The sequence below is a fragment of the Triticum aestivum genome, chromosome 1A (genome assembly GCF_018294505.1).
Source record: "Triticum aestivum cultivar Chinese Spring chromosome 1A, IWGSC CS RefSeq v2.1, whole genome shotgun sequence".
NCBI lineage: Eukaryota > Viridiplantae > Streptophyta > Magnoliopsida > Poales > Poaceae > Triticum > Triticum aestivum.
In genome coordinates, this window is record NC_057794.1 from 174,162,369 (window position 1) to 174,174,207 (window position 11,839).

Genomic DNA, 11,839 nt, shown 5'->3' on the forward strand with positions numbered 1-11,839 from the left:
GGGCATGTAGACCATGTACATGATGCCAAAGTGTAGCCGTTGATGGTGAGCAGCAAGCAAGTGCAAAACTCCACCTCTTCAGACTAGATTAACACAGATGCATCAAACTCTTCACATGGAGATTATACTTTGAGATAATCTTGTGCAACAGCAAAAGCATGGTGCAGAAAATACTAAACTCATCAAATAGCACATAGACATGCAGTATACTAACCCTGTTTGTTTCCCGACATCACAAGTACTAATCAAACAACACATATATTTCAACTTTATTCCTGAATCTTTGTTTGCACCACATAATTCCGTTCTTACTACCAACGAGTCAACAAGTATTCAACGATTTCAATGAAATTCAGTGGTTGTACTACTTGCACATTAACATTCAGATAGATCACAACCAACTAGCCGACCAAGCGTTGGCAATCATCTAGTAGCACACAAACAATTACTAATAGCACTACTTGGAGATACATAGGCAGAGTTAGCGACCACCAACAGGAGACACTAGCAGCCAACAACATTTGCCACAACAAGCGACGCAACATCAGTCTATGAGGAGGTGACGACCTTGGTGCCCTTGGAGACGCCGTGCTTAGCGAGGTCGCCGGGGAGGACGAGGAGGCAGCCATGGCCGGGCGGATTGAAGAAACCTAGACGACAAGGGGAATGGAGTGGAAAGGAGGCGAGGCGAAGGAAGGAGAGAACTTACCGTCGGGAAGAAGTCCAGTATGCCAGAGGAGGTACGCCGGCGTCGAGGCGTCGGGCGGCGACGTGGAGTCGAGCGGCGGCAACGTCTCTCCTCCAAATCCTCAAGTCCCCCCTCGAGGGCTGAGAACCGCGTGGATAGAAGGGGTTCGACGGCGATCGAAAGGGATGAGCTATGAAAACCACACGAAACAAATGAGCCGTTCAACTTTCACGAGGTTTCTGGCCCCGCGGGGTTAATCCTCTTAAAACCCTCTCAATTCCCTTGTATCAAACGAGGCCTTAAGAATTCCCATGCCCTTTCTCCAAACACGCTGTTAGAAGCGCGAGTCTTTCCCTAAAAAAAAATGTTAGAAGCGCGAGTCACAACGGACCACGAACGAACATGTGTCCTTTTCCGAAACTCCCCGAGGCGGTGCACTGGCACAGCCAGTGGCGGAGAGGGGCTACAAATACCCCGGCCACGTGCCGCCACCGGATTGCAAACCTATTTATATTCTCTCCTTAATTCCCCATCCGTCTCGTCCGCCTCCTCCTCCCCGTTTCCCCTCTCTCCGAGCTGCAGCCCCCCTCGCCGTCGCTACCTCCCACGCAAACCCTAACCCTAGGCACCGCCGCCGCCATGGCCAGCGGCAACGTGTCCACCGTCTACATCTCCGTCATCGACGACGTCGTCGCCAAGGTTCGTGAGGACTTCATTACCTACGGTGTTGGCGATGCCGTCCTCAACGAGCTCCAGGCTGTAAGTTCTGCCGATTTGTCGAGCCCCTTGTACTAATACCTCTCGAATTGCTGGTTAATTTGTGCGATTTGACGGTTGCCTTTCCGATCCGGCTGAAAACCCTAGCTCTGGGAAATGAAGATGCTGCACTGTGGCGCAATCTCAGGGAACATCGACCGCAACAGGGCTCCCCCCGCTTCCGCTGGAGGCGCTCCTGGTGCTGGCGCGACTCCACCCGTGCACGACCTCAACGTGCCCTACGAGGCTACGTCCGAGGAGTACGCCACCCCAACCGCCGACATGCTGTTCCCACCGGTGAGGCAAAATCCCTCGATTATCCTCCAAATTGGCCGCGATCTATGTGGTCGACATGCAGGGTGTTGATGGGGTTGGTTGTATTTGGTTGCAGACGCCGCTGCAGACCCCGATCCAGACACCACTTCCAGGGATTGATACAGGGATGTATAACATACCCACGGGGCCGTCGGACTATGCCCCATCGCCGATCAGTGACATGAGAAACGGGATGGGGATGAATGGGTCTGATCCAAAAACTGGCCGACCAAGCCCTTACATGGTAAAGTGAATTTGTACCTTTTCTGGTTTGTGTGTGGAGGTGATTTTGTTTGTTTTAGTTGAGATTGATGTTTGGAAGTTTGTTTTGCAGCAACCTCCATCGCCCTGGATGAATCAGAGACCACTGGGGGTTGATGTGAACGTTGGTATGTGCCTATGTTATGCCCCTTCTTGTTCTCGGCATGACCTTCATCTTTGTCTGGTTGGAGCAATATTGATCGAGGAAAGCAATGATGGTTTGGACAATTTTAATTGATGTACAGCTTACGAGGAGAGCCGTGAGGACCCAGACCGGATGATGCAACCTCAGCCATTGACTAAGGTGAAGGATGAGCTTACAGCACTGTTGTACTTTCTTTTCTTCCTTTTCACCAGTTATTAATATCTGTTCTGTTTTCAGAGACATTGGTCCTGCTGGTTTTTTCTATTGGGTTACTATTCTATACTGTAGTTAGCTACAAAGCACTGGTCTGTTTTATTCCCAATTGTTGCCTGTGTGAAAAGAAAGAAGGCCAAAACTGCCGATTGTCCGTCCTGATACAGGGGGGACACGTGATACGTGTATCCTGCAGTATCCTATCTTTTTTGAATTAAAAAACGAAATTAAATCGGGCTCTGGCCTACACACGGTGTGGACATGGTGGGGACTCGGCAGCCAGCCTCCAGCGGCCATGCCACTGCCCAATTCTCCTGCCGATGGCAACCGTGCGGAGGAAGAACATCCCGGCGGAGGAAGATTGCAAGGTGACTGATGAGGGAGAAGCTCCGGGCAGGGAGAAAGATGGGGACTGCAGCGGTCAGCGAGGAAGAAGATTTGGGCAGACTTAGAGATGGTGATGGAAGCTGCCGATGCAAGAAGGTACATGCGGTGGTGCGGTCGTTTCTTCTCCTCTCTGCAGGCGGCTGGAGAAAAGGAGTACGAGAATGGGAAGTAGGAAATGGCTGGAGAGCTACTAGTCTAGGGTTTTCTGGAATTGGGCCTTACATGGGCATCGGAGGCCAGAGAGCTACATGGGCTCTGAGTGGACTGCTCAAAGTCTTTAATCAATAGAAATGCGACAACATATAACTAAAAAAATCTCTCATCTAAAAATTATCTTTAAATATTTATTGCATGATGTCTATTTTTCTAAATACTTAATATACCCTGATGTATCGCCGAATTGCTGTTATCAAAAAATGCCGTATCCCGTGTCACCGTAGTTGTATTGCCGTGTCTGTATCTCTGTATCGGTGCTTCTTAGGTAACCCACATATCTGGAGTTCTCAGCACATTAATAACTTCCACCAAAAAAAGGACACGTCGGTTACTAGCTATCTGACAATTGTGTTGGCTCTTTCAGTCTGGAAGGAACAATAGAACTTGTGCTTATTGCTCTGTCTGAATGATATTTAGGAATATTGGCTGATGATCCTTCCACAATACCAACTATATATTTTACTAGCTTCTTCACCTGCGTCATTTGTACCACAGTATATTTGAAATAATTGCACCATAAGTTTGCACACATAGCACATTACTCTAATGGCACCATGTCTTGTTGATGTCATAACAGTCTAATAGTCAAGTAGTAAAGCATCTATTTTCTATGTTGCTGCTTTTATTGTTCCTGACCTTTGGGTTGTGATAGGCAAATGAAAACAAAGTGGATTTAGCTTGGCATATGGTGAAACGAAGATCCATAGGATTTTTCATAATGCTTTGTATACTGGTGTCAGTCTGCATGTTGTTATTTGGCAGAGCAATTTTGACGGCTCTATTTATAATGAAATGAAGTTTCACTTGTTTTGTTGCTAGTTATGTGTTCTCAAATGTACCTCCATCATATATGCAACTTCTGAAGCTCAACATTTCTTTAGCAAGAACATTGAAATGATGTACACATGTAAAAATACATATCAACTACATGCAGTTATCACACAAACGTGTGAAACTAGTTATGGATCGATTGCAGCTTTAGACCATGAATTTTATCTTTGCTGAATCGTTGTAATCCAAGTTGCCGGATTATCAGCTAATGACAGAAGTGTTGAATCCATAATAAAATAGTATTATCAGAATCCTGATTTCCACTATATATGCTATATGCATTTATGTGTAGTTCATTTCAATTTGTAGGATTTTCTGATGATGTCTTCTGGAAAACGGAAGAGGGATGAATATCCTGATCAGCTTCCTTCTGGTTCATTTGTGCCACAACAGGATGGATGTGCAGACCAGGTTGCCGAATTTGTGGGGTCAAAGGTACTGTTCAAAATTCTTTATAATATTTTTTTCACTTCTTAATTACTATGAACGTGCGGGGTGGATAGTTGATGATAGAGGGACTGTTTTATTTGTGTTACTATAATATTAGAGTTTGTTTGGATGGAAGGTGGTTTAGAAACAACGTTATCCGAAAACCACAATATTTTAACATGCAGGCATGGAATGCCACGGTATAGAGACACTACAGTAATTTACACTATTGGGAAAACCAATGGGTGACACTACAGCAATCTACACTATTGGAAAAACCAATGGGTGTTTGGCAATTGTTGTATTAAGTAGAGTGTTATGTTTTGTTTTATATTATGTTAACAACTAACCGTTGAAAGGAATTCAAATAATTTCATGTGATAACGTGCACAATTTGGCTTAGCTTGTGTGTTAACACCGGTATATTAAAAGAACATTAGTATCACAATTCATGGTTACATATCTTAATCAAAGTATCTTGTTTGTAATCAGCATCGAATCTGTGTAACCAACCGAGGTAAGAGACACACACAACTCACTCTGTCGATTCAATGCGTATACGCATACAAGGCCACAGAACCAATTTTGACCCTGTGCATAGACTGGCTGTGACTGCAAAGAACAGAAATTGACATATCTCATAACTTATGGTACATGCTATAGTTAGGAAAGAAATGAATTAATTAGTACCGTGAAACATCACGAGAGTGCATGGTTAACCATGCCTTATGACCTAAGCCCAGAAGAGACACAATGGACGTGAGAGGCCAACATGATGCAAAGCATTTTTACAGTTTTTTGTGAATAGCATGGTTTTGTGAAAACTTTTATTCCCTCCATCCAGATATATAGGGCCTAATTCATTTTTCAATGTTGCCTTTGGCCATCGATAAGATTAGTAATATATGATGAGATGTATGATGTAAAAATTATATAATTAGAAACTTCTTTCACATACGAATATAACAGTATGTTTTGTGTAACATGCATGTCATATAACATTACTCTAACCCATAGTCAAAGGTAACCCCGAAAACCGTATTAGGCCCTATATATTTGGATGGAGAGAGTATATTAAATGCTTTGAGGTGTTTGGATGAAAGAAATCCCAGGTTGCTCTCGTACCGTAATATTTTTGTGGTATCTGAAAAAGAGGCCCGGGCCTCTTTTTTCTAAACCGAACCGATAAAAATCGTGGGGCAGTGCGCTCAGCCTGTTGACGTTGCCTTCTATGTCCAGATCAGAAGATCTCAGATGCGATTGCCATCTCCTTTGTCTGTCAATCTATCTGTTAAATGAAGTATAATCCATCTCCTGTTATTAGGTGTTTCATTTTTAGGTGATTAGTTTTTCTACGGACACCACTGTCGGTTGGGATGACAGCACACGCTACTATCCAACGACCTTACACACTTTTATCAGGTCGCGGGCTGCTGATTACGGGAGTAGCACATGACTCAAATGAAGCTTGCCCATGGAGTAGATCGATTGATCGTTGGAGCACACTCATACGCATCAGGCTAAAGGCTAGCTAGCGTAGTGATTCTATATGTCCATAGGTGCACTTACATGCACAAATGATTTTGCCCCGGCTAGGAGAGAACTTTTAGTGCATGGCATAGCTGCATGCATGGGGCGGCCGTTTCTACACGCAGATCAGTTCATTGAGTGTAGCTGAGTTAGGTGCAGCAAGTCAAAGCTAAGGCCTAAGGTATTCATTGCGCACACATTGGAAACCTTAGGTTTTGAATTACTATGGCATCGGTGGTTATGCCAAAACTGAGAAAAACAATGGTTTTTATCGTAGTATTCATTGCCCACACATTGGAAACCTTAGGTTTCGATTTACTATGGCTTTGAAAAAACTGTGTTACCAAACTAGGCTATGTTTTTGATAGCAAAGTATTGAAAAACCACAAAGTATAGAAACACTAGGCTATGTTTCGATAGCAAAGTATTGAAAAAAAAAAGTATTAGAAAAACTACAGTAATTTAGCCTGTAGGTACAAAATATCACGGTTTTGACATAACAGGGTATTTTGGATTATTGTGAATACTGTGGGCCTTTTTGTAAGAGCGTGTATGGAAAAACGTAAAATTAGCTAACAGCTGTTTGAAGCAGTTGCAAACGTGCGTGTTGCTAGCTAGCTAGGCATTGTAAACTGCTAAACGGCCATGCACAAAGCACCGGCATGAACAAACTAGTACAACCATGCACTTACTAAACGGCTAAACTGGATGCGCCATGCACAAGCTCGGTGTTACACTCTCCAAAGGGGAGGATGCAGTCGAAGTACCACAACATGCAGCGCGAGGAGCTAGGACCTGATGGCATAGCTGGCAGTGCAACAGGTGGCGAAGCTGTCTGTGGATGGGAGCGGGAACGGCTTGGCCTTTTTCTGCGTCACTGTCCAGGGGCATCAGGAGCTGCGCGTGACTAGAACCGCATGACCAAGCTTGACGCCCTGCATTGGATCTGACAGCCGCATGCGCTTGCTCTTGGGACGTAAGCAACCTGACTATCTTGTACGTGGAATTGCGGCAATGATAAATTCGCGCGACTGAATAGGATTGTATTCTTGCTGCTTGATTTTTGGTGAGCAAGGTGTGGTTCCATTCGTCTCGGCTGGCACGGAGGCATCATATGGCGCCCACGGTGGAGTTGCACCATGGGGTGCTGGGCCTACCGTGTAGTCCTACAAACAGCTGCGCTGAGACGCCACCACACCATGAACGGAGCTGAGCGAATGGACATGCATGAGGGGGAACGTCACGGAGGCAGGAGGAGGGAGGATAAAGGACAATGGGCTCATCTTTGTTCTCTCAGCTGCTGTCTCTTAGTTTCTCCATGGCTGCCAACAGTGACATCTCTAGAGACGAGAGGTCGGTGGTGTCAACATGGGACGAAGGCCGAGTTGTTGCGAGTAGCTAGCAAAGAAAATAACGTGTGACATGCTCTTTTTATTTTTGCTTGCTGGGATTCTTTATTTTAGAAAGAGGAAATACCCTGATTTTTGGAAATACTCTAGTATTAGTACCTAGGTTTTTGGGATAGCCAAACATGGTTCAGTAATTAAGACTATGATACTTAGATAAATATATAGTATTCTCAGTATACTTAGAAAATACTTTGTTATCAAGCAGGGCCTAGAAGTATTTAATACTACAGCTTTTTATAAAAAACATAGTATTTCAGAAATACTTTGTATCCAAACGGGCCCTTAGTTAATTGACAACTGGTATTATTATGATTATGGACTAAGTTCATTGAGTTTGTTACCTATGGGCCTGTTTGAGTTGGGAACATTCTTTTGTGTGAGCTTTAGTATTTACTTCAATTTGTACCAAATACCTAAGCTCACAAAACCCCCAATCCAATGCTATATCGATGACAACAATTTCATTTTCCTCAACTTGTTACTACCTCTAATTTGATTTGAATAGTCTAGATTTATATGTCATCTAGTTGCCAGGTGAATAATATAGTGATACCTCATAAGTTGGCTGTTTAATAATTTTTGTTATGTGCTAGTTCATCATCTGTAAACCTAATATTTTTTGGTCCTAGATTAAGTTCCCAATCACTTCACATATTAATATGTTCAGTGTATTTTACTAGGATGTTGCACGAATGTTTTTCCTGAAGTGCCTGCTAAATTATGAAAATGACATGATGAACTTAATTTTAAAGAGAATTGCAACTAATCTGGTTGATATATGTTATGTTTAACCACTGAAGGATCAAAGGATAGTATCTAAGCTGGCAATTTTTGGCATGCAGGCCCACACTTCATCCATCTTTATGCTAATATATTAGTACATCACCAGACACTCTGTATTTACTATTTTAGCACAAATGTTCAAATTTGGATTTCAGATTTCTCTACTTTTTCTAAATGTTTCTCTACTTTTTCTAAATGTCTTGGAGCTTCCTGAAAAAGCTCCCTATTGCTTAGTGCTAATACTGGACGCTGACGTATTGTCAACGCTAACACGTCAATGAACTTAGGGCATGTACAATGGTTGATAAGATAGTCTTATCTTGAGTCTTGCATGTAATTTAGATATGACAAAAAAATATATCTACAATGGGTCATCTCTTAGCCTTATCTTCAATAACTAGCTATTCCTAAAAACACGGTGAGACATATTATGCTAAGATTTCATCTCTTGTCTCCTCTTAAATAAGAGAAGACAAGCCTTTTATTATGAGTTCTCTCTCCTCCACCTCATCATTTATCCTACGTGGCACTCCTAAGATAGCACCATTGTACATGCCCTTGGTGCTAATACTGAGTTTCTATTTGTGTTCGTTTTCGGAAGTTCATCCTCCTTTTTTGGGTCTTTATTTAGGATAACGCACAACAGGTGTGGAATTCCATCATGAACAAGCAAGAATCAGTAACGAAGACACTTTCTATCGAAGAAAGCACAATACCACCACTTCTTCCTCAACAGGACGGGATACAAGATGATTATAACGATGTATATAACTCGAGACCTCGATCAGTCTATCTTGCATCTTCAGATTCTTTGACTAAACATGATTCTTTTATGTTTCAGCAGTTTTTCTTCCCAGGAGTTCCAACCGAAGACTACAATACCCCTGGGGAATCTTGTAAGTTTCTCATGAATTGTGGACATCGTTCTGGACCTTAAACACATAAATTTTTTTTATGTGTCGAGTGTTCTTATCAGTCATATTTTGATGTGTTAGCGGAATATCGAACTCCCACACCTGCTGTTGCAACACCAAAGCCAAGAAACGATACGGCGGGTGATGATGATGATGATGATGATGATGATGAACCTCCTCTTAATGAAGATGATGATGACGATGACGAGATAGATGACTTACAGGATGGCGATGAGGAACCTAACACGCAGCACCTTGTCCTTGCACAATTCGACAAAGTAATACTGCTTCCTTTTTATTAGATAATGTTGGCTCAACAGTATCTGCTTTACCTCTAGTTTCAGGCCCTTATGTCTTATCTCTTTTGCTGGTTTACTAGGTAACAAGGACAAAGAATCGCTGGAAGTGCACTTTGAAGGATGGAATCATGCATTTGAATGGCAGAGATGTTCTATTCAACAAGGTGGGTATCATAATGTTTTGGTCAAACTTGTGAATGTATGATTTCCTGATCTTTGGATCTGTCGTGATACAAACATGATTGAGCAATTGAACTGTTGTTTCTTGCTACTTGGTCACACACCTGGACTTTGTAAGCAACAAGTTATAATTCTTCAGTGCTCTTCACTTGATGCAATGCTCTTCTTGCTGACTCTGCGTTACTGTTTGCAGGCTTCAGGAGAGTTTGATTTTTGAATTTCATGGTAAAGATGATATTTTAGGTGCCTGCTGTATCTACTTGTCTTTAACATAAGGAAGGAAAGGTGACAAAAGGCTGGTGCTGTGGCGAGTTTGGCACTATGATCATGTGTCATGTTTTCCTGTTGAGGCTTGCTTCACCCAGTTGGTTTGTTTACCATAACTCATGTCACTGTAAAAATGGTACAGTTGGGACGGTTGTGGATATTTTCTTGAGATGCTCACTTAAAGCTGGTGGAACGATCGTATCTCATAAATCATCCTTTTCCCGTCCTATTATAGGTGATACTAGTAAGGTGCCCGTGCGTTGCCACGGAAAAATAAATATAGTTCACACAACATATACATATAAATAATCGATCAATCTCTCACCGAATCCTCAATTCCCAATCCTCCCACAAAAAAACATATGCTCCTAACTCTTAAGCAAGGGTAATGGCTCTTTTTCATCTACACCCATCGTTCTATTTCTATCTCTATTTTTAACTACGGCATGAATGAAATGTCTATAATCCCTCCCTCTTTTAGATAACTTGCTCCGCTCCATAGCAAATTCAATAGAGAACAAATATTATTATACTTAACTCACAATATGGTCACAAGAATGTCACGGTAGATGCAGAAGTGTGGCCTTGTCATATTGTTCTTTCCATTACCTATGCAGAAGTGTGGCCTTGTCATAGTGTTCTTTCCATTACCTGAAGACAAGACATGCATGGACATCTTGTATAATTGACACAGTGTTTATTCAAATGGAAAATTAAATCACATAAAAGACTATTTACCTTTCTTCGAGTAGTAGAGAACCACATAACTTTCAGTCCAGACTTCAGAGAAGAGGAGGGACAAAATTACAATCTCACAGATAGGTGATATAACATAGTGCTCCAATTTCTAAGGAGCCCTTTCTTAATTTCATTTGAATACCTGTTGGACCACAACATAAGATCATCAGCAATCTTGCTAGCAGTAATGTGCAATTCCTAAAAAATATCGCAGAAGAGCTTGGAGTTCATGCGCTTCGATATAATCCAAAGGACCGCGATAGGCACAGTAGAGTGAATCTTGTCGAAATAATTTTCTTCCTAGAGATTTTTGACTGAATCATCATTGTGTGTATGAAAACTCTGAAGTTCAGAGCACAACAATGGTCCCAGTGGAGGAACACAACTAGCAAAGAAGGATAAATAGGAGCATATTTCTCAACTTGGAGGTGTTGCTGTTGCTGCACTGAAATGTCTGAACATCACTTTCTCTACCTTCTCTGAAACCTGAAATATGCAGATGTTAGAAACCTTCTAATTTGTATATGATGATATTAAGAAAAGAGAAAAAGAGTATCAAGAACAGATTCATAATTTTGGCTGTTAGCCATTACAAGCTTCAATATATCTATCTCTGTATGTTGCAATCAATCATAAATGAATAGTAGTATTATCATTTAGCTATTCCATGGAACAATTTCTCTGAACTTTCTTGCTTCAAAGTTGTCAGAAGTTCTAGCCTTGATAAAGACATGTACTAAAAGTTCTAAAAAATAACCAAAAACAAAAAGGCATATCAAGACATATTACACCATTGTAGTAATGTAATGGGTATTATCGATCTTCTCAAACATAATAAGAAGGGCTAGCTTATAATCTGAAAACATCGTTTTACAACTCAATAAGTATTAGCAAACATGACATGATAGCAGGAGTATTATGATCAATTTTACAAAATTGGGAATAATGTAGCATGGCATTCAACTTTTTTGGGCAAGTGATGTTCAACTTGTTCATTTTGATCTTACCAAAAGGATCAACGTAATGCAAGACATGGGAACTCAACCAAGAACACATTGGTGCCTATCAATACCTCCCAATTGGATTTTGCCTTAAATCAGTGCAGTGGTGGTAGGGGAGCACATGTGTGTGTACCTGCGCATGGTCGTGACAATCGGTTCGGATAAAGCAGTGTCCTTACTGGCGCCTGGGTGGAGGAGCCGGCTAACATGGACAGCACACGCTCAGCCGTCAAGGCAGCGCCTAGTCAAACCATCATGGGACCACGCAGGGAGATGGGGAGCAGCTGCATGACGAAAAAAATTGGGAGGCCAGAAGCACATTGGAAATCCATCAAGACTTGGCCTGCAGTGTTGGAGTATATAGTAAATGTTCTCAAGACTTTGCAGATTCAACTTCTCAAGCAAAATCATAGTAAAATTGAATCATTTTACACATTATGAACATTCAAAAGCAGATAACAAACCTATTATGCGTTT

General features: G+C 41.9%; 1 protein-coding gene across 2 annotated transcripts; it reads left to right on the forward strand.

Annotated features, from left to right (window-relative positions):
* The first annotated feature begins 1,169 nt into the window (after positions 1–1,169).
* LOC123042401 (transcription initiation factor IIA large subunit) lies at positions 1,170–9,833 on the forward strand. Of its 2 annotated transcripts, none has more exons than XM_044464871.1 (11): positions 1,170–1,447; positions 1,553–1,741; positions 1,836–2,003; positions 2,094–2,148; positions 2,266–2,324; positions 4,122–4,247; positions 8,595–8,726; positions 8,808–8,859; positions 8,959–9,155; positions 9,257–9,340; positions 9,550–9,833. In XM_044464871.1, exons 1-11 carry the CDS (start codon positions 1,328–1,330, stop codon positions 9,571–9,573), a joined length of 1,206 nt encoding a protein of 401 aa, XP_044320806.1. In that variant the 5' UTR covers positions 1,170–1,327; the 3' UTR covers positions 9,574–9,833. The 2 variants fall into 2 exon arrangements, with proteins under 2 accessions (XP_044320806.1, XP_044320803.1); XM_044464868.1 differs by having other exon boundaries at positions 1,171–1,447; positions 8,805–8,859.
* The last annotated feature ends 2,006 nt before the right edge of the window (positions 9,834–11,839 follow it).